This window comes from Cydia amplana, chromosome 11, assembly GCF_948474715.1.
Source record: "Cydia amplana chromosome 11, ilCydAmpl1.1, whole genome shotgun sequence".
NCBI classification, from domain to species: Eukaryota; Metazoa; Arthropoda; class Insecta; order Lepidoptera; family Tortricidae; genus Cydia; species Cydia amplana.
The window spans coordinates 14705746-14726262 of NC_086079.1; the positions used below are offsets into that span (position 1 = coordinate 14705746).

At 32.8% G+C, this 20517-nt stretch overlaps 1 protein-coding gene across 1 annotated transcript in view; it reads left to right on the plus strand.

The window, feature by feature from the left end:
- LOC134652103 (protein embryonic gonad-like) overlaps positions 1 to 20517 on the plus strand; it is a 136633-nt gene that overhangs the window by 59809 nt on the left and 56307 nt on the right. Inside the window, exon 2 of the mRNA XM_063507270.1 lies at positions 8033 to 8110. Coding sequence (XP_063363340.1) covers positions 8033 to 8110 — 78 coding nt within the window. The remainder of the gene's footprint in view (positions 1 to 8032; positions 8111 to 20517) is intronic.

The following is a 20517-nucleotide window of genomic DNA, read 5'->3' on the forward strand; positions in this document are numbered from 1 at the left end:
CTGTTAAATTAAGCGAAATTTTGTATTAGAAGTTGAATTAAGATAATTATTTATTAAAAAAAAATTCAGGCAACAAGGTCCATATCACATACATATAATTACGTTACCTTACCTTATAGACTAAGATAAGTAAGTACATATAATTATATAAACTTAAAAAACTAAACACTATTTCGGCGACAGAACAGATATGCCAAGTCTTTTTTTACGTAACGCAGAATATATAAATTGGGCTCCTATTATTCATTGCTTTAAAAAAAAAAATTGTACACCAACAATACAGTACTATTACTACTATTTATAAATTTATTGGTAAAATAAATACTACTAAGTACTACTGTTTACTACTAATAGCAAAGCGGGATATTAATAGGTAGGTTATTTAGTATTCACTGGCGCCAGAAATAAATCAATCGTGGCAATAATTAAAAACCATTGCGGTTTTACCTTATGCGACGCTAAAAAGATGCGTACCTATGACTAAAAAGTTGTCCAGGAAATCCAGCGTGAGCCAAAAGCGGATGAAAATACATAAACTTTCTTATTAATTACTTACATCCATTTGCCTTTTAGGGTGTCTTCCGTAAGACGTCGTTCTATTTGTCAACGCTTGATTGACTCGCAGTTTTTGCTCTAAAAACCGTATGTTTGTATTTATGAGCTTTTTATAACGTCATTCAAAGAGGGTTTGTGCTAGATTTGTTGAAGAAAAAAACAGAGAGTATTAATTTGAAAAGTAACTTGGCAAACTGTAAAAATAGGTTTTTTTTAAACTAGTTTTTAATGCATTAAGCAAGTACTTTAGGTTTAGTTTGTCACATGAACAAACAACATCAAAGTTTGTGAATCATTATGAATACGGATTACGTATAGGTAAATATCACACGAAAAACATTTATTTTCATTTTCATGTTTTTTACCTATATAAATGCTCGTGTTCCATAAAAGTTAACACAGTGTTGGTACACCTTTACAATCTGTTCTTAATTAACGATTTATTTCATTACTTTTATCCAACAGTTAGTCGCAATTGTAATACATTTCTTAATAACGCATCGCTATCTAAAATCGCCATTTAGCCTTTAATGATACTTTTACATCGTTTCGTGTATCCGTGGTAGCCCCGTATCGAGCCATCTGCCCCGCCCGGTCGAAATTTATTATTGCAATCGAGTTTCGAGTGAAATTGGGTCGAGTTAGGGACAGGTGGGACTGGGATTTACAAAATGGTTGTAAACAGGTCGATTCAAAGAATTGGTTTACAAAACATAATATATTGTAACTTGTAGTATTTTTCAAACAATAAGGGTACGCTGACTAAAATTTTCATCTCACTAAAATTTTGCGAGGCGTTTTAAGGTATTAAATTGTATGGAGATGACACCTGTCACCCTACCCATCGTGTTTGAAGAATTCTATTGGTAAACTGTTGAACTAGTTATTTTATATTGATACGTTTCTTCTACGAGAATTCGTTAAGGGTCGGCCAAAAACTACTAATCCTATTACAAATTTCTTATTCGTCATAAAGAAAAGGTAAGAATGCTTTAAAGCATTAGATTCGGCATTTGCACTTATTTCAGGAAAAAGATTTGCCATACCACGTGCTTTTAGTTTTTGCACATATTATGTTAAATATCTGGGTGACCGAGCTTCGCTCGGAAAACATATAAAAACTCAAAATTGCGCGTTTTCCCAGAAATAAGACCTAGCTAGATAGATTTCTCGCCCCCGAAAACCCCCATATAGTAAATTTCATCGAAATCGTTAGAGCCATTTCCGAGATCCCGAAATATATATATATATATATATATATATATATATATATATATATATATATATATATATATATATATATAAATAAATATATAAATAGACAAGAATTGCTCGTTTAAAGGTATTAGATAGATACTAATATGATAGCCACATCACACCTGTCATTGTGACGTGTCGAACAGGCTCCCAGGCTAATGCTAATACGGTCAAATGGCCGAAGCCCCATTTAGCTGTCTCACACAATGTCCGGCCCATATAAGTCGCGACAAGGATTGAGCTTCACACTTTTACAGCGCCTCGTCACTACGTGAGACAATTTCCCTGACTACCTTTTTTGACGCGGCCCAATTGGATGGCTTTATGCGATGTATCAGATTATAGATATCGTAATAAATATAATATTGTAAATTACGAACGGAACATAAACACTATAAATATTACATCAAAATTATCAAAGACTGAAGAAAAACAATTAAGTAAGTATTTTGTACGAAATACAATAACTATAAAATCACTGCATAAGCAAAGCCTTCTGTACCGTAAAATTTGTTAAAAATATCTATTTTTACCTTATTATTTTTTTAATGTATCATAACAGATTGTTCATAACACTTGCATGTTTATAATTATCGTAATAGAGAACCGAATTTTGCTTAGTAACCTTATTTATCACATGGTTATAATATCTTTAATAACATACAATAATAAGTTTTTTAATGATCTTCCAGATTTACAGAGACCTTGTATATAAATAACAAGACGAAACTAAAGTATCATAGCTCAGTAAGAGTAATGGTACAAACCATCAAGCAATATAACCTCATTGTAAGCCACTCAAGTTACGGGAAACTAGCCTACGCAAAACCAATATATACCGTAAATACTGACTGACACTCTTCTACATACCACTGTCCGTTGTAACTCAAGGCATGCAAATCAAGCCGGGATCGGGCTGGCCAAGTTTAGAAATTCCTTTTTGGATGTATTCCCTTTCTTGCAATGACGTGTATTGGTTTAAGTTGCCAATTCGATGCCGTTTTGGATGTCCGAGTGTGTGTGATTTTAAGGGATGAGAGGAGGCGTTATAGAAGTAATATACTTCGTTTTTAGTTTTTTGACCTTTAGTACATCATTTAGCATTGACTAGCAGTAGATTATAATTCCACAACAACTTGGTTTATGCGTAGTTCAACATTTAGGAATAAGGTTCTTTTCATAATATAAAAAAATGTTAGGCGAAGTTGGGAACGGGTGGTAAAGTTAAGTTAGGTTATTTTAGATTTTTTTTTTTTTCATTTAAAAGTATATTTTTATTATTATTCAATTGATTTTAATTTGTGTGAAAAAAATATTTTACTTAGGCGAAGTTGAATGAAATTAAGTTTCCTTACAGTAGATAGTTTCACCAACCCTTATTTTCAATTAATTGCAACATTGATAAGGTATTGTGCGACATATGACTTTGTACCACACTACACGCGGGCATGTTTTACAGACCGCGTCAGTCTTACATCTTTTGCATGTTGCAAATTGCATATTGTTTTCGTCAATCAACGTTCCCGATTAGCCCGCAGCGCGGCCGCTTAACGACTTCTGGTTTTCTGTTTAACTTGAATTAAATATTGCACCTATTGTTCTGGAGCCCTGGATTTTGTGGTCAGATAATTGAAATTGCGGCATTTGTTTTGCTTATTACGATTTATATTTTGCTCAATATGTTCGTTTTCCTTTCTTTTAATATTCTTCTTAGGTTGTATAAAAATATGTTATTAGTAAAAAACATAATCAAATGTAAAATTACGTATAATAGAATTATCTACTAAGTAACCTTTATTAAATATTTTTTATGGAAACAAATAGGTGCTAAAACTATAATTCGTTTAATTGTTGCCTTACAGTTAGTAGGTACAATACTCTTATATATGGAAATTGATACTAAAATTACATAGCACACATGTTTTCACTATTACCTATTTCGTGAAGTAAAAATAATATACATCATATAACGGACACTTTTATGAAAATAATTTAAATTACAAAAAAATAAAGACAAACGATGATGTAAGCTGGAAACAATTTAGCTTAAATCGCAACATTTTATCTGCATATTAATGTCACCACAAAACAACAATAACTAATTTAGCAAAGGCGAAAAGCACTAAAATAATACATGCATCCACATACCGCCTTCTTCGTTACAACCCAAACAGTAATTACAGTATAGTTACTGTATGATAAATAATATTCATTTGTATTTCAACCAAAAATGCACATTTAAGCATGAATCTCCCGATACAATCAACAATGATTTAAATTTAGCCGAAAAAATTACTTAATTAAAGTGACGTATCTCGCATGGCAGTAATCAGATAAAATTATTAAGATTGCAACCTAAATTTCGGACTTTGATATATCATTCATACGTTTCGGAGATGCTTGTTGAGATAAAATCAGGTCAATTTATAAAATGTAACTTTGTAGTCGTATATCGATCCCTGAACAAATTAAGGACGTTGAGTTATCGCGCGAAATAAATCTACCCCGCTAAGCTAAAACGCCGTATCTGCCTTCTAGCTTCTTAATCACTTACGGTTTTTTCACTAAGTCTGAACAAAATATGGTTTTGAAATTCGACGTGTACTAAGTTGGGTTCGCATTTTTGGTAACGATAATAATGAGATGAATAACAAGCGCTTTTGAAATGGATTGGGTGTGTTTATGTTGAAATCTGTTGCAAATGAGTTCAGTTAACGCGTTATGGAGATGATGTAATGAAATGATATGAAAATGATGTAGATGAAAGTAAGGCAGTTAAAGAAATAATATATGTTGTAAATAAGTACACGGCTTCACTGGGAAAGAAACGGAAACGATCAGAAAGTACAACTGAACTAATAAAATTCGTTAACTTTTTGCGATGTAAATAATATAAGCAACGAGGCCATTAACCCAAGCTTTACAATCTCACGCATTTCATTAAAATAAAAGCAAATACGTTACTAAATACCTACATTTAAGCCTACACGCTCCAACATGAAACTTGACTTTTTCGCAAAAATTCCGACGAAAAGAATCCATTTAAATCCGCTGTCTTGTACCAGAGCAAGAGTTGCACTCAATCCGTCATCGCCTTCTTTGAGCGAATCGCTAAAGTCACGGTTATAAACATGTATACATTATTCACCTTACGTCATTGGAATAAGACGAAAAAGTGTATACATGGTTATGACCCTGGATGTACAGGAGTAAAAAAAGCGAGGGATATGTTAACAGAGGGCAGTCACGCCATCTTGTTAACCGAACGTATTATTATTGTACATATTTTATTTTACTTTTTTAAATAATGTGAACCCGTTTCTGAATTGGTGAATGAGGAAATCAGTTTAGTAAAATACATATTGTTTGCACGCGATCGCGCTTTTCTGGAGGACAATGTAACAGTTGTTTATTTGAGAAGGAAATATTTTTGTTAGATATTAGATAGTACTGCACAGATATTAGATAGTGCTGCTACAGTTAGATATTACTGCACTGTAATATAATTTTTCTGTACTGTTTTTTTTTTTCTACCTTAAGGCGATGACTAGTTTTCTACTGACGTTGCAAAAATTGCATGCAATTTTATATAAGGCTGCCTAAGTAGAAGCAGCGATTTCAATCGATTGATCAAATGCCGCAATATATTGCTAATCGCGTGCAATTATCGGTAACGTTCGTAGAGGCCATAATAAAATATGCTTTCAAAAAATTGTTAACAAGAGTGAACATTTTCTCGTGTAAAACGAGATTGAATTACTCCTTCTCCAGTAAAAGGAAAACTATAAAATAGATCTTTTCTATTATGAGTTATTTAGTAAACACTAAAAGAAAACTACAGTACAATTATTTAACTAAGTCCAATTTAGCAATGTTACAAGGAATAGAATAAACCGACAAATATCAAATATTTATTAAACTAAAGCATTTAAAAGTTTTGGTAACGACAATATGTCAGTGTAATTGTTGACTCAACGTAACTAAATAGCGCTGTGTCATATTGACTGGAGAGCGTGAGAAAAAACGGTATTAGATCATTCATATTTGTCCAAGTGTGAGCAATTTTTTTGTCAATTACATTCTTGTAATGAAATATGGTAAAGCAGAATATATTGCGCAATAGTCAGTTAAGTTCATAATGACTAGCTTATCGCCATCTATATTCTTGATTACCTACAACATATCGTCTTAATTGTAATATGGCACATTTTAATATTTTAAATACACATTAAAAATATATTTTACGTAACTAATATTCAGAAGTTATGTTTAAAAACATATTTTAACAGTAATAAACTGGGTATATAATTATGTTCACTTTTCTTCTAAGCAAAAAAGACGTATGTCAATACTACAGTGATATATGTATATGTAGATACGACTTTTTAACAAAGTATAGTCCAGCAATCACAACATGGTAACTAGAATTTCAAATCCAACTTGACATTTTAAATACTCGTGTATTAACGAGAACGACCTTCCAATACTCGATGACACTCAAGTTTACAATCGTGACTACCATATTTGCTTTAATTTTTTAGGCAGCACCCAATTTTTCGGCCCCATCGGCACTCAAGTGCGATAACACTTGAGTGCTGGGCTTCGAGTAGGAAGTGATGCTGTCATGTACAAGTGCCTTTGGTATGAGTATGACAATAATCGATAAATATAGGCAACGGTGAAAAAATCGGTCAACGCACTGGATTTTGACGCACGAGCTCACAACCACTCAAAATATATTAGGAATACCTAATACCTTAGGTAAGTTTACGCTTTCTAACTTAAGTTATATACATAATAACTTAAGTTAGAAAGCGTAAACTTTTCAAGAAACTTATTAAAAAAAACAGAGTCATACGCAGATTCCCCTAAACATTCTGATCATTGACGCAGATTTATTTATATATTTCGGAGGTAACACAGAAACTATCATACAAGAAACAGTCATTGAACACACGCATAGATACAGATGTTTTCTTGGATATATCTCACTAAGAACACATATAGGTAGTACATGTATATTAGGTATATTCAAATGCGTAAAGCGATAATTCTTTGCTGTTGGTAACAAAACAGGACAGTGCGTTAAAAGTACATCGTTTTGATGCTTAGTTAGGGAATTAAAAGGTAAAGCTTACATTACTAGGATGACAGACACGCTTAAAGAACCGACTAAAGGTACTGTTTATCTACTGATGGAGATACTTTGATAAAAAATATCCTGAGCTTTGTAAAATAAACAAAAATACGGTCGTTACTGTCTGTCAAAATATGTTAATACAAAATGTGTGCACTAAACCTATCAAACGGATGCAAATATGTCATAAATTGTTAAACGTGTAATCAATATCGTTAAATAATTCGAAAACGGCGTATCGAATTGGTTTCTTTCTTTATGACTGCAATATTCATTGAAAAGCGTAGTTTATGATTGTAATCAGTCCCTTTAGGGGTCCGTAAAAATATTTTATTATGTTACTGAATTACGCGTAACTCAAAAAATATAAAAAAATTGCGGCGAAAAATCCGTGGTAACATTTGTAAGGCACTAAATTCTACACCGATATCAAGTGTTTCATTGTATGTATAATAAATAAAATAAATAAATAAATATTATAGGACATTTTATACACAAATTGACTAAGCCCCACAGTAAGCTCAAGAAGGCTTGTGTTGTGGGTACTCAGACAACGATATATATAACATACAAATACTTAAATACAAACTTACAATACTTATATAATCAAATTGTATTTTGCTAACTGTGTTTATGAAACTTCTGATAAATAAGAAGAAGTAAGAATATGCACGCTTAATAATAGGATCTAACATTCCAAACCTTAAACATAAACAATAAAACATTACTCTTTTAATTTCAAATTCTTACCTATAACCCCTATACAATCTAAACCCTGAAATTTGTATGCTTAGAAACATACATGTCATGCGTTGCGTTGCGTATGATAAGTATGTTTCTAAGCATACAAATTTCAGGGTTCAGATTTTTTAAGTACTTATAATATGTCCCTAGCTTAACTATCATGATGAATTATTAATTTCACAAAACGAATTTGCGAGCATTTTCCGTTAGTACAACTTCTTAGGTAAATATTTATTTTGAATCTGTGAGAACAAAATATATCAATCATCGGCCCATTAGCTACTGTTCTGTACATAATACGTATCGAAGGTAAATGCTCATATGAATTATTTTTTGCAGATGAACCAACAATGCAAAGTCTGCGGGGAGCCAGCCGCCGGCTTCCACTTCGGCGCTTTCACCTGTGAGGGCTGCAAGGTAAATATTTATTTATTGTGCGACACACTTTAAGGTCATACGACATGGTACGGATGCGGCGAAAGTTGGCTAACAACGGGGTTCCCACCCCGCTTGGCGGAGAAATAGAATCAATATTTAATGTTTTTTGATTGTAATGTTGATAATTAAATGTATATGTAATTACAAAAAAAAAAAAAAAAATTAGTGGTCTGGTTCAATTCTTTATGAAATATAATCGGCAAAAAATTTAATTAAAAAACGCTTAACAAACTGCCGGATTCGAACTTTAAGATACGTCAATTCATAGATCTAGAAACTATAATATTTATATGGGTTAGATGTGTCAGTGTCAAAAGTGATATTTTATTTGGGAGTTTTTCTTTTTTATAGAAAAATGTTGATTATTTAGGTAAAGAGCCAACATGTTCAAATATCATCACTAAACAATTTTCTTGTGTGGCGTTAAAAGGTTTTAAATTAAATGTAGGTACAATTTTATAAAGATATATATTTTTATTTACTTTATAGTTAGTAAAACATATAGATAGTATAACAAAAATAACTTAAAAATAATGTTACTCATGGAGTTCATATAAATTAAAAAATAAATAAATACCTATTTAAATATATTGTTATAAATTTCTTTCAGTTTTCATAAAATTAATAATATAAATATCATGAATTCATTAAGAGCTTTCAGGCATTAGGATTCAATAATCAAAAATCAAACAATTATAATTATTTAATTAATAATAATTTGAATCATATCCACATATGTTAACACGTGTTTATGAACAAAAGACGACAAGACGAAACATGATAAATGTACTTAAACAGTTTAAACAACATCAAGTAATTACATAACGACTTTAATATTCTAATGGCCTAATGAATCTAATGATCTCAAAGGCTAGTAGCCCTGGCAAAGATTAAATTATTAATAAATTAATTTTAAATCATTACTTTAACTTAAATTGCATCCAATGATTAATGGGGCTTGCACAATTGAACGGAATCATTACGTGTCAGTTATTATATATGTCATAGCGATTGAATATTATTCTGATGTTCAAAGCGTTTCTGAGTTTAATGTTCTGTAAGTCATTTATGACTTTACGGAAGTTTTCTTGTGTTGTTACTAATAAACGTCTCGGTCTATTTTTATGTTAATGTAAAACGGCTGTATTCGAACTTTAAGATACGTCAAATACTAGAGATTGGGAGAGATTGAGAGATATGGATTGGATACGTCAGTGTCAAACAAGTGTCAAAGGTGACGCGTTTGTTTGAAGAAACGTCACTTTTGACACTTGTTTGACACTGACATATCCATTCCATATCGTTTCAATCTCTAGTATTTGACGTATCTTAAATTTCGAATATGGCCGTAAGTCACATCTGCAATATCGCGTATTGGATAATGCGTAGCTCTAACATTATTGATAAATGTTAGCTATATACTAGCCGTATTACTCGTTATAAGATAGTTCAGTCGCCATCAGATACATATATCGGAGCGGCCAAGGTGTTCACAATATCTGAACAATCACTCTAACGCCTTGACAATAGAAGCGTGCTCAGATATTTGTGAGCACCTTGGCTGCTCCGATATATCTGATGGCGATTGTACTAGGTATACATACTTACTTACTTATATATATTATACATACTTATATTTCAAAGGCATGTTTTATTGATGAGTTGAAATCTTTTAAATTAAAATAATTTAACTACCCATAGGTAGGAAACGCAGAAATGATACAAAATTAATATGAAATAATTAATAATAATTAATTACCGAAATTTTCTCGTTTATAGTGCTATGTGCGAAGTGACAAAGTGTAACATATATATAACCATGTGAAAATATAAAGCGGGAGACATAAAGGTTCCGCAGCTAATGGGTAATTCATAAAACTTTACAAGCCTCAATAAGTTAATTTATGTTTTATCTTCTTACAAACACATAATTCAATATAACAGATAAAGGCGGTTAATAGCTAAGTGTAAGGTCTGAGTGGACGCTCGAAGCGGAGCGTTCGGCGGGGCGTGCAGCGTGGCGTCGAGCTCCCAAGGGATTTGAGCAGCGTGCACTAAGGCCGCTCCTATACGCTTGCATTTGTTTAAAATGCACGCCGCATGCCCCGCCCCGCTGCACGCCCAACTCGAGCGTCCACTCAGGCCTTACACTAATTTGGGCTTCTAGCGCATTGGTATATTATTTTCTGTCAACTGTCAAATAACTAACACATACTTGCTATAGGTAGACGAAAAGCGGGCGCCACAAGCGCACATATACAGTCAAAATTAGGTAGATAAATGTAAAAATTGGTATGATCTTTACTATCATTAGTAAATGTATGTAACTTTGTGATAAGCCGTCGTTTTTATTTTTACTCTATGCTGTAAAAGATACCTAAATGTAGCATTTCAATTACTCATAGGTATTTTGTAACTTTTCCATTACGAAAATTTTAAAGTTTTTTCTATCTCTTGACAAATTACTATAAAACGGTAAAAACACGTAACAACACTAATAACCTGAACATGTCAAAAACCCTGTCATGGTTAACATTTTTTACTTTTGAAAATTCCCTTCGCTTCACGTAATAAAGCCGAAGGCAATTTGCTACTCCAAATCAATTTGCCAACTTTTTGTCCTTGATAATGTCGCTGATTCAATTTTCTCTACAGTATATCCTTGTAAGCTGAAATAAACCCTATAGTATACACTGTAAGGTACAAATCAATAAATTAAAACGGTTGAATCTTCCTGTTCAGATGTTTTGTCGATCGGATTGCAGTTCTGACTTGTGGAACCAAAATGGCGTAATTTGGAGATTGGCAAATCGTTGCACTCATTTCCTTTTTTTCATCCTGAGCAATTAATCTTGAAAATCTGTATGTCGATAGTTAACTGTTTATCACAATGGAAATATTTTGGACGTAAACTGTATTCTGGACTTATTAAGCTAAATGTTCTCACCTAAGAATTTCTTAAATAGTTTATGGCATTTATAATATTAGTTCACACATAAAAAAAATAACATACTTATATAAAATATCTTTCCTATTTGTATTCTCAACTCCGTTAATGCATTTACTACACTTTAAAATACATAATTTAATTTATTGACGGCGTGAAAACTACAATTATGTGACTAAAAAGCGCGCCTTGACCATACCGCATCTGAATCATTCCCAATTAAGGACCACCCGTTGTGTCCAAGGCAGACTATTATAATATGTCACTGTTAATAAGAATAACTTTCATTAAAAATATGATTTAAAAAATATGCCAATCGGTCTCAATGACAAAAGACTTAAGCTTTTAATGATAGAAAAAAATATGTATTTAAATTTAGAACTCATAAATTTATAACTTGATGCAATAAGGTCGGATGTGGTCTTTGATAATTCACTTTTACGCCCAATAGTTTCTTAAGTGGAAATGTGTTATAAATCGTCATTAATGAACTAGCAATATGTCGAAATCTAATTAATTGTCACAGTTTTAAGATAAACATTCGTTTGCGCAATAACTACGATGCGATCTTATAATAGGTGGGCGGATATATATTAAGCATAGGCCTAAATACATTACAATTTGTCTTTATAAAAATCATTTCTCAAATTTCTTACCTAACTAATTTTGCTATGTCGATATATTCGGTGATATAACGCACATAATAAGTATCTTGAAAACCCGAAAATATTAGTAGGTAACGGTATTTCGAACCAGCTACACAGTAGCCAATACCATGAGTAATAGAGTTGACTGAACGCTCCAAATTAAGTTAAAATATCCGGTAAACGTTTACTTAGCGATAAAACTATCGTTTAAATTAAAAATATGTCAATTAAACCCCAGTTTTACTTTATCAATATTTTAATTACGTATCCATTTACGTCCGTGACGAACAATTTATTCGACACATTTTATCCCATCATTGGGTCTAGCCGAGTAAGAATTCCACTGATTAGAGGTTTAACATAATTAGGTATTTATTCAAATGTTTAAAACAAACACGGCGTGCGTGGGCGCTGGATTTATCTTTGGGGAGTCCCTTAATGCTTGGTGGTGTCATATTTCTCTATCCTATTTGAGGAAGAGACCACGGCATGGTGGTTCCGCAGACTCTTTATTTTAAAAATTAGTTCATTCATTGATTTATTGTCATTGATGTATATTTTTGTTTAGGCTTATTTATGTTCTTAGAAATGAAAACTGCAAAATATGCTCGTAATTTAAAAAATAAATTTCGTATTGGATTTCGTGTCAATGTACAATCGTTTTGCATTTGTGTGATAAAAGTAAAAAAAGTTATTTAGGAAAATGTTAAATAGTTTGTAAGAAAGGAAAAAGGTTTTATTTCAAAAACTGTTACTAACAATTACTTTTAAATTATGTACTATAATACTGAGATTTTTTGTTCTCAAATCGATACGTACATTTATGAGTTATTGTTCTAAGGAACCCTAATCAACAGGCATAACCAACATTTAGCTAACGTTCTGATTAAATTGATTGTGAATGTGAATTAATTTCTTTATGTCGGCGATTATATTCAGTAGTTTTTTTCGCATTATTGTTGATTTAGAGATACAATTTAATGAGACTAAACTCTTTCTAGTTTCGGCGGAAATACAGTTTGATAATGTTTATGATCTCGTCAGATTAAATTTTTGATTAGATTGCCAAGACTTTGCCAAGTTGAGTTATTGGTCAAGCAGTTATTAAAGTAATTAAGGCGTTTATTTGCAGGTGCGGTTCCACTATTTTTAGTTTTTAGGATTATGATAAATTAAAATATTTTCAAATAGTTCAAACATTTACCTACTCATTATTGTTTCTCTTCTGAAAATACCTATTGTAACCGTTTGTAAGTAATTACAGAAGGTCTCATATAAATATATATTTACTAAGAAAACGAAATACAAGTTAAAACACGCAGCTAGTTTTTAATTTCTTTTAGTAATACACTGTATATATCTTGTTTGTAAATAAATGATAAAAAAAAAGTTAAAACATAATAAACACATTGAATTTATATAAAATTAGTCGCTAAGTGGGTGCCCAGACGGCTGGCCGCATTACCCCGCTGGTTGGCAATGGCGATATATAATAATATAGTAGCCAACCAATGACCAGAAGGTCATTAATAGCAGGCTAATTCGAGTTTCAGTAGAGGTATTCAGTTTGTTTCCAATATGCCACTGATCTGTCAGTGTCAAAAGTGCTTCAACCAAAAACATCACTTTTGATACTGAAAAATCAGTATCATATCGGAAACAGATCGAATACTTAACTAAACGTCGAATTGGCCTATAAGGCTTCTTCATCTATAACTTTCGGATAGTTGCAAGATATCTATATTCTATCCAAATATAATCATTGTAGTCGCTATGTGCCATTGACTTTTGATGAAACACTTCATTAAAAAATGAACATAACAAATTAATTATAAGACATTTTTTAATGTAAATATTTTATTTTGCGAATTGAGATCTCCATTGTCTTATCGCAAAATTATAAATCATGATGCCATTTAACACAGTTTTATTGTAAAAATATGTCAAATATACAATAGTTATCTTATTAAAATATCTACCTATTTAGTGATAATGACACGAGTTATTCGTTTTTAAAACTTCTGTCACTAATATTCATTCATTTGATTTATTGATGCGTTATCCCTACTGTTAAGTACCTATTATAAATGCTAAAGTAACTTTGTCTGACGGTTACCTTTTCACGCCTAAACCGCTGAACCGATTTAGATGAAATTTGATTAGGATGTGGTTCGAGGCCCCAGGAAGGGCATAAGTAAGGTTTTCTTATTATCATTATCATTTCATGCAGACGAAGTCGCGGGCAGTCAGACAGACACACTAACAGGGTTATTTTGGCATAGTAAGGATATGCACCGATCTGCGCTAAAGTTACAATACCTATATTATTCCCGACGTTACTTATGGTTGAGATATTATATTACCTAGTAATAATGATAGTACCAAACTCTTTATTTTAAAAAGAACGTATCTGTCGTCAATTGCTTCGCAAGATCCGTCGTTTTAATTCAAGATGTTATTCTTGGTCGAGCCTGAGAAGACAGTTTAAAATCAGATTAGCGAGTTCATGATTCACGACAAGTCGGCTTGTTACTGTTATTTCCAATCACAAACCATTAAAGGTTGTTTGATGTCGCAATAATGTTTATTAAAACAGCTATCAAGTGTAACTTTTAACGGTTTTTTTGTTAATAAGTCATAATCTTTAAATGAATGTGCGACGAAAAGTTATATCTCTAAATAATGGTCTTGTTTATTAAGTGATAAAGACGTCATGATATTTATACATTAAATTATTTTATTAAGAACCATCCTTTATAAAGACGGCATATATATTATGTTTATTTTAAACTTTCTCACACAGTCGGTGTAAATAAAAATAAAGTGACGAGTTTTCGCCACTTCAGACACTAAAATATCATATCCTTAATACATCCAGATCAAATTCATTACCTGTTATAACAATCTGAATGCCCTACACCATCAAGGTACTATAATATTGTAGACATTTATAAGAATCAAAACGTGTTACGTAATTTGCGGCAAAACCTAAAACACAAGCTATCCAGATACGCCGTTACTATATAAAATTAATATTATTACCTCGATATTAAAGACACGAGTAGCCGTATGTGGAACATTAAAATTATACCGAAATTTAAGTGAAATTACCCGCCGGTAATCGAGGCCATTACGGCCGAATGTTATCAAACAGCCTGTAATTTGCACACTTTTCAATAATCGATGTGATACGATTATTTTTTTGTACGGTACGAGCGATTTATTGGCGGCTCGAAATTAGATATGATTGGTTTGTTTTTGAAGAGGATTAAATTTTTGAAATGGAAAATTTATTGTGTAAAATATTGTAAAGTATAGCTTCATCTACTGAGAAGATAATCAACGTTAATACCTATTTTTATATCGTGCAAAACTAAACATATAGGACTTTTGAAAAAGTATATAATGTCGTGGCTAATAATTGAGTTTGACAATTTTAGGATTTATTACTTCATAATATGGTAAGGGCAGGTTTTACTTTTTCATGATGTAAAGAACCGAATCAATTCTAAGATCTTGTCTCGACATATACACTGAAGTGTCGAACGGCTTTTTTTAACGAGCTTGATTGGACTTACTGCCATGTGTCTCGGTGAGTACGTGCAAAATATTTAAGAAAACGGTTTAATTTAAAACATATGATAATTATATCTTAAATGTACGTATAATCTACACCTACAAACAATCCATTTTTTACCTCAAAATTTAACCGTGGAATCTTCATTTCACAATCGATGGCTGAGATACCGGTAAGAAATTGAAATTAAAGATGTTCGCCGCATACGATATCATAATGACGTATAATACGGCAACGTGGTATGAATTATGTATTAACATTTTGGGCCGTAAAGTAGCTTAGTTTTACTACAGTTAATACACTGAGCGGAAAAGTGTAGAATTTTCAATGGTTGATATTTTAAGTGTAAGCGAATCTTGATTGAACTAACGGATGTCGTATAATACTGTGTCTACTTAAAATTTAAAAAAAAGGATCGTATCAAGTAAAAGTTTAATAAAATCCTATCTAGAGTAATTTAATCAATTTTTGTGATAACTGTATATTTTAATATCTATTATTGCAAATGTTGTAGGAAATGCACCGAGATGTTAAAGTAATTAACCAAGATTCGTGCTATTAATACACCCACTACACCTGTCGTATCAAACGATGACCCCCTATGCCAGTTAATTCAAATCTCTATTGCTTAGTTTAATTTTTTTTTTAAGAAATATGTTTTTGCCGTATTTTTATTACTAAAATGTTATATTTCTAAATAAATTAATTTGAAAAATTCCCAGAAAATGTCTAGAAATATTTTACGTGACAGCTATATAAAAATGAACTGTCATAGGGATCATCATTTGAAGCGACAGGTAGGTATAACTCGCTCTACTTCACTAGGAGTGCACTTTCTGTATGTGACAGCTGCGGCACCTTTCGGGCGGGCAGCGTAAATAAAATGTGCCGTTATCCCCGCGACTATGTACACGGAAAACGCTGACATCTGACTCATGTACAGATTTGTATTGTGAAAAGAGGAATTTTGTTTTGTGGAGCCGCTGGTTTGTTGAACTTTCTTTTTACATAACTAGTTTTGTGATTGTCGTGAACATAGCTTTGTAACATGCTTATTAGAATACTTTATTGGCATTTGTAGGAAAAGCTTTGGTTTATATTTTGATTTTTTACTAATATAAATTTGAATGGTTTCAAGCAATGATTTGATTTTTTTTTTCACAAACAAATAACACAGTCGCATGGTAATCAGCTGGCAATATTTAATTAACTTTATTCATATCGATTTTCTATTCCATTAAAAGCCTAAGAAGACACATTGTTTCGAGACTCTTCTTTACATACTTCCAGACACGCTAATGCCTTATAAAGGGTTAACTCTCTTTCCACTACAAAGTATAAATGAGAATATTAAGCTGCACGAGTTAAGGAAAGATTTAAACTCGTAATTTCAAACCGACAATCAGCCGACATTAAGGTTAATTTTTTAAGTACAAGGGACATTGTACATTTTAAAGAGTGAGTATTAACGTATAACTTTGGAGTTGTTAATTGTATCAAAAATAAAGTATTTACGTTGTGACATGGGGTTCTTCAAGAAGCGGGTTATTTGAGGTTTTCAAGGGTCGGCAAGGCATATTATGTGGATCCTCTCCGATGTTGCTTATGTCCATGGACAACGGTGACCGCTTCCCATCAGGCAGCTCGCCGGCTCGTTTGCTATCAATTAATATAAATAAAAATTAAGGCAGTTAATTTTACCCGTACCTAAAGCTTAGCCATAGTAAGATAAATCTATGTGAGAATAAATATTGAAACAAAAATTTAATTAGGAAGAAGAAATCATTTTTTATTACTGCCTTAACCATAAGCGCCATTGTGACATTATCATTCAATAAACGAATAATTTTATTTGTTTTGTTGATATTTTTCTTATTACGACTTATTTGGAAAACGTACGTACTTATCTGGGGGCACGGTAGTGCCCCCGCCAAGACGAGCAAAGCGAAGCGCAAGGGCACTACTACCTTTTCTCAAAGCGCTTCGTCGTTTTTTTGAACCCTCATAACTTGGGTTTGGATTATACCAGATAAACAAAATTCTCGGGATATGATGTCAATAGTGGACTTATTAAACATAAAAAAATTCAATTGCATAGCTCTTATACTTAAGATTTTATTCATAACTAAAAAACCCCGATTTCGTCACTGACTCACTCACTCACTGTTGATCATCAAAACCTCTAGGGTACTTCCTGAAGTCCTAGGAAGCTGAAATTTGGTATGTAAGATAATATTAGTACACAAACAACAAAAAAATTCAAAAACTTGAAATTTTTTGTCCCTAAGGGGGGGAAAAGGGGGGTGGAATTTTGTATGGGAAATCAATAACCGCTGAACCGATTTAGTTGAAATTTGGTATGTAGATAGTTTTTGTAATGGGGAATGGCATAGAATAGTTTTCAACCCCAAAATCACCCCGTAAGGGTGAAAAGGGGGTGGAAAAGGGCGTTAGGGCAAAAAGAGGGATGAAGGTTGTATGGGGAATCAGTAAAAAGCAGATTGTATAAAAGATGCCCTGAGATACGTATTTCAGGATTTTTAATAGTAGGTCCTTAAATCACACGCGCAACCCTTTAAATTAGGGGATGGAAGCAACTTACAAAAAGAAGTGAAATCCCACCAAAAACATTTTCATGTAAAATGTTGCCAAGACGAAACCATAAGGCTCGCACTGACAAAAAGTTATCAGATCTCTTGTAGAGCCAAGCTTCTAACTCTACGAGTACAAGCCCTAACTTCACAAACTCTACACCTTAGTCAAAATATGTGGCTTGGCCGTTTCGTTACTCCAAGAACTATTGTATTATAAAAAATAATGAATAGTGAATCCCACCAAAAACATTTTCATGTAAAATGTTGCCAAGACGAAACCATAAGGCTCGCACTGACAAAAAGTTATCAGATCTCTTGTAGAGCCAAGCTTCTAACTCTACAAGCCCTAACTTCACAAACTCTACACCTTAGTCAAAATATATGTGGCTTGGCCGTTTCGCTACTGTCACATGGAAAATGTATTCACTATTCATTATTTTCTATAATACAATAGTTCTTGGAGTAACCAAACGGCCAAGCCACATATATTTTGACTAAGGTGTAGAGTTTGTGAAGTTAGGGCTTGTAGAGTTAGAAGCTTGGCTCTACAAGAGATCTGATAACTTTTTGTCAGTGCGAGCCTTATGGTTTCGTCTTGGCAACATTTTACATGAAAATGTTTTTGGTGGGATTACACTTACGCAAATAAGTATAGTATTGCTCTACCCTAAAAATCGTGCTCAGTCAATTACCACCTATTCTTATTCTACACATTTTTTTAGTACACAGCTATTTTTAGCTATTTTTAGCAAACTTACACTTATTCTTAGCACTAACTGTGTGCTTTTTAGCAAACACTTATTGTGGCATATTATTACGAGTATTTGACAATTTTGGTGCGATAGCATAAAAACCGCTAATGAGCGCTTGCCCTGATAATACACTTACACCTTTTTAATCCGGAGTCGGCTACTAAAGAGCCAAGCACATAATTAGACATAAACTTCACTTATTTGGTGTAATGATAGCGCAATTTTATTCAACTGTAAGTATCAAAGGAATGCGATAGGTAGTTACTATAGACTACGGGGTAAAGGTTTATGATAATGAGATCAACTGCTCCAGTTGGTTTGCTATACTATCCTTACTACTATAATAGGTAGGTATATCCGGGCGTCTGGCATCTCTTCATCGATGGAGGCTAACATGAAAGGCCAGCAACACTTTGGGTCATAAACAGCAATTCAGCAATTACACACCAGCTGTTAACTATTGTTTACAGGATTGACCACATAATATCAACTCACATTTATAGACGGGTCTATCGCAAAATTTATTCGGTAAACATCTTCCTCGCGTTGTACCGGCATTTTGCCACGGCTCATGGGAGCCTGGGGTCCGCTTGGCAACTAATCCCAGTAATTGGCGTGGACACTAGTTTTTACGAAAGCGACTGCCATCTGACCTTCCAACCCAGAGGGTAAACTAGGCCCGTTTTGGGATTAGTCCGGTTTCCTTACGATGTTTTCCTTCACCGAAAAGCGACTGGTAAATATCAAATGATATTTCGTACATAAGTTCCGAAAAACTCATTGGTACGAGCGACCTCCGGATTGCAAGTCGCACGCTCTTACCGCTAGGCCACCAGCGCTTTTTGCAAAATTTATTCGGTAAATAAAGGTAATAAAATAAATTTCGCGATAGACCTGTCTATAAATGTGAGTTAATATGTGTTCAAAACGTGAACGTTTTAAATATTATATGACAACGTAATTATGTTTTAAAATTGGTCATTTTTTTAACCTTATAGCTTCAACTTCACTCTCAACATCTTCTAATTATTTATTTCTTATGTACGAAACTGAATTATTAATGATTTTTTTTTCATTTCATTTTGCATCTTAATTTAGTAATTCATTCGTAGGTGAATAAATAAATAAGTGTTAATTTATCCAATGAGACACCCACATCGACGCCTTAAATATCAGTCTAGCGAATTTGACAACCGCAACGGTCAAGTGGAACGATTCCAAATCCAAATCGTTAACGGTCACTTTCCTTTCCATTGTGTCGCAGACGGCTCGCGTCCCAATGTCGATCATAGTCCATCCAAAACAATTCAAAGTAACAAAGACTTAAGTGCAAAGGATATAAATCAAGATACGTCTTTAACACCGCAAGGTTCGTAACAGGTAGCTTAGGAGATTAGTGACGTATGTGCGAAATATTAAAAAGAAGATACGTCATTATTGAAATTTTTATATATGAATCGAACGTGATTGTCGATAACGGTAGTGATTTTCGATTCTCAAATTCGAAGGCTGATTAGGCTCATTGTTGATTTTTGGATAGTTCATTAATGCTGTGGTCTGTGTGAAATTTGGAGTACCTATACTGTATAGTAAGCAGATTTCATGCACGATATTTTGGTTTTGTGATTTTTAAATATAGTTGATTGATGATCGATATATGATTGGACAAAATTATGACACGATATCAAAACTAGTTAAGGATTTTGTGAAGTCTGTGTGTTACATAATGAGCAATATTTGGTATTCACATTTTGAGTTATGCTCCTTTCAAGCCGATTTGCAGTGGTATAAACTCAGTTGATTGTTGCAGTCGCAACAAATAGTGGATTAATAGAATTTCAAACGCCGAAAACATCTAAGCATCCTCAT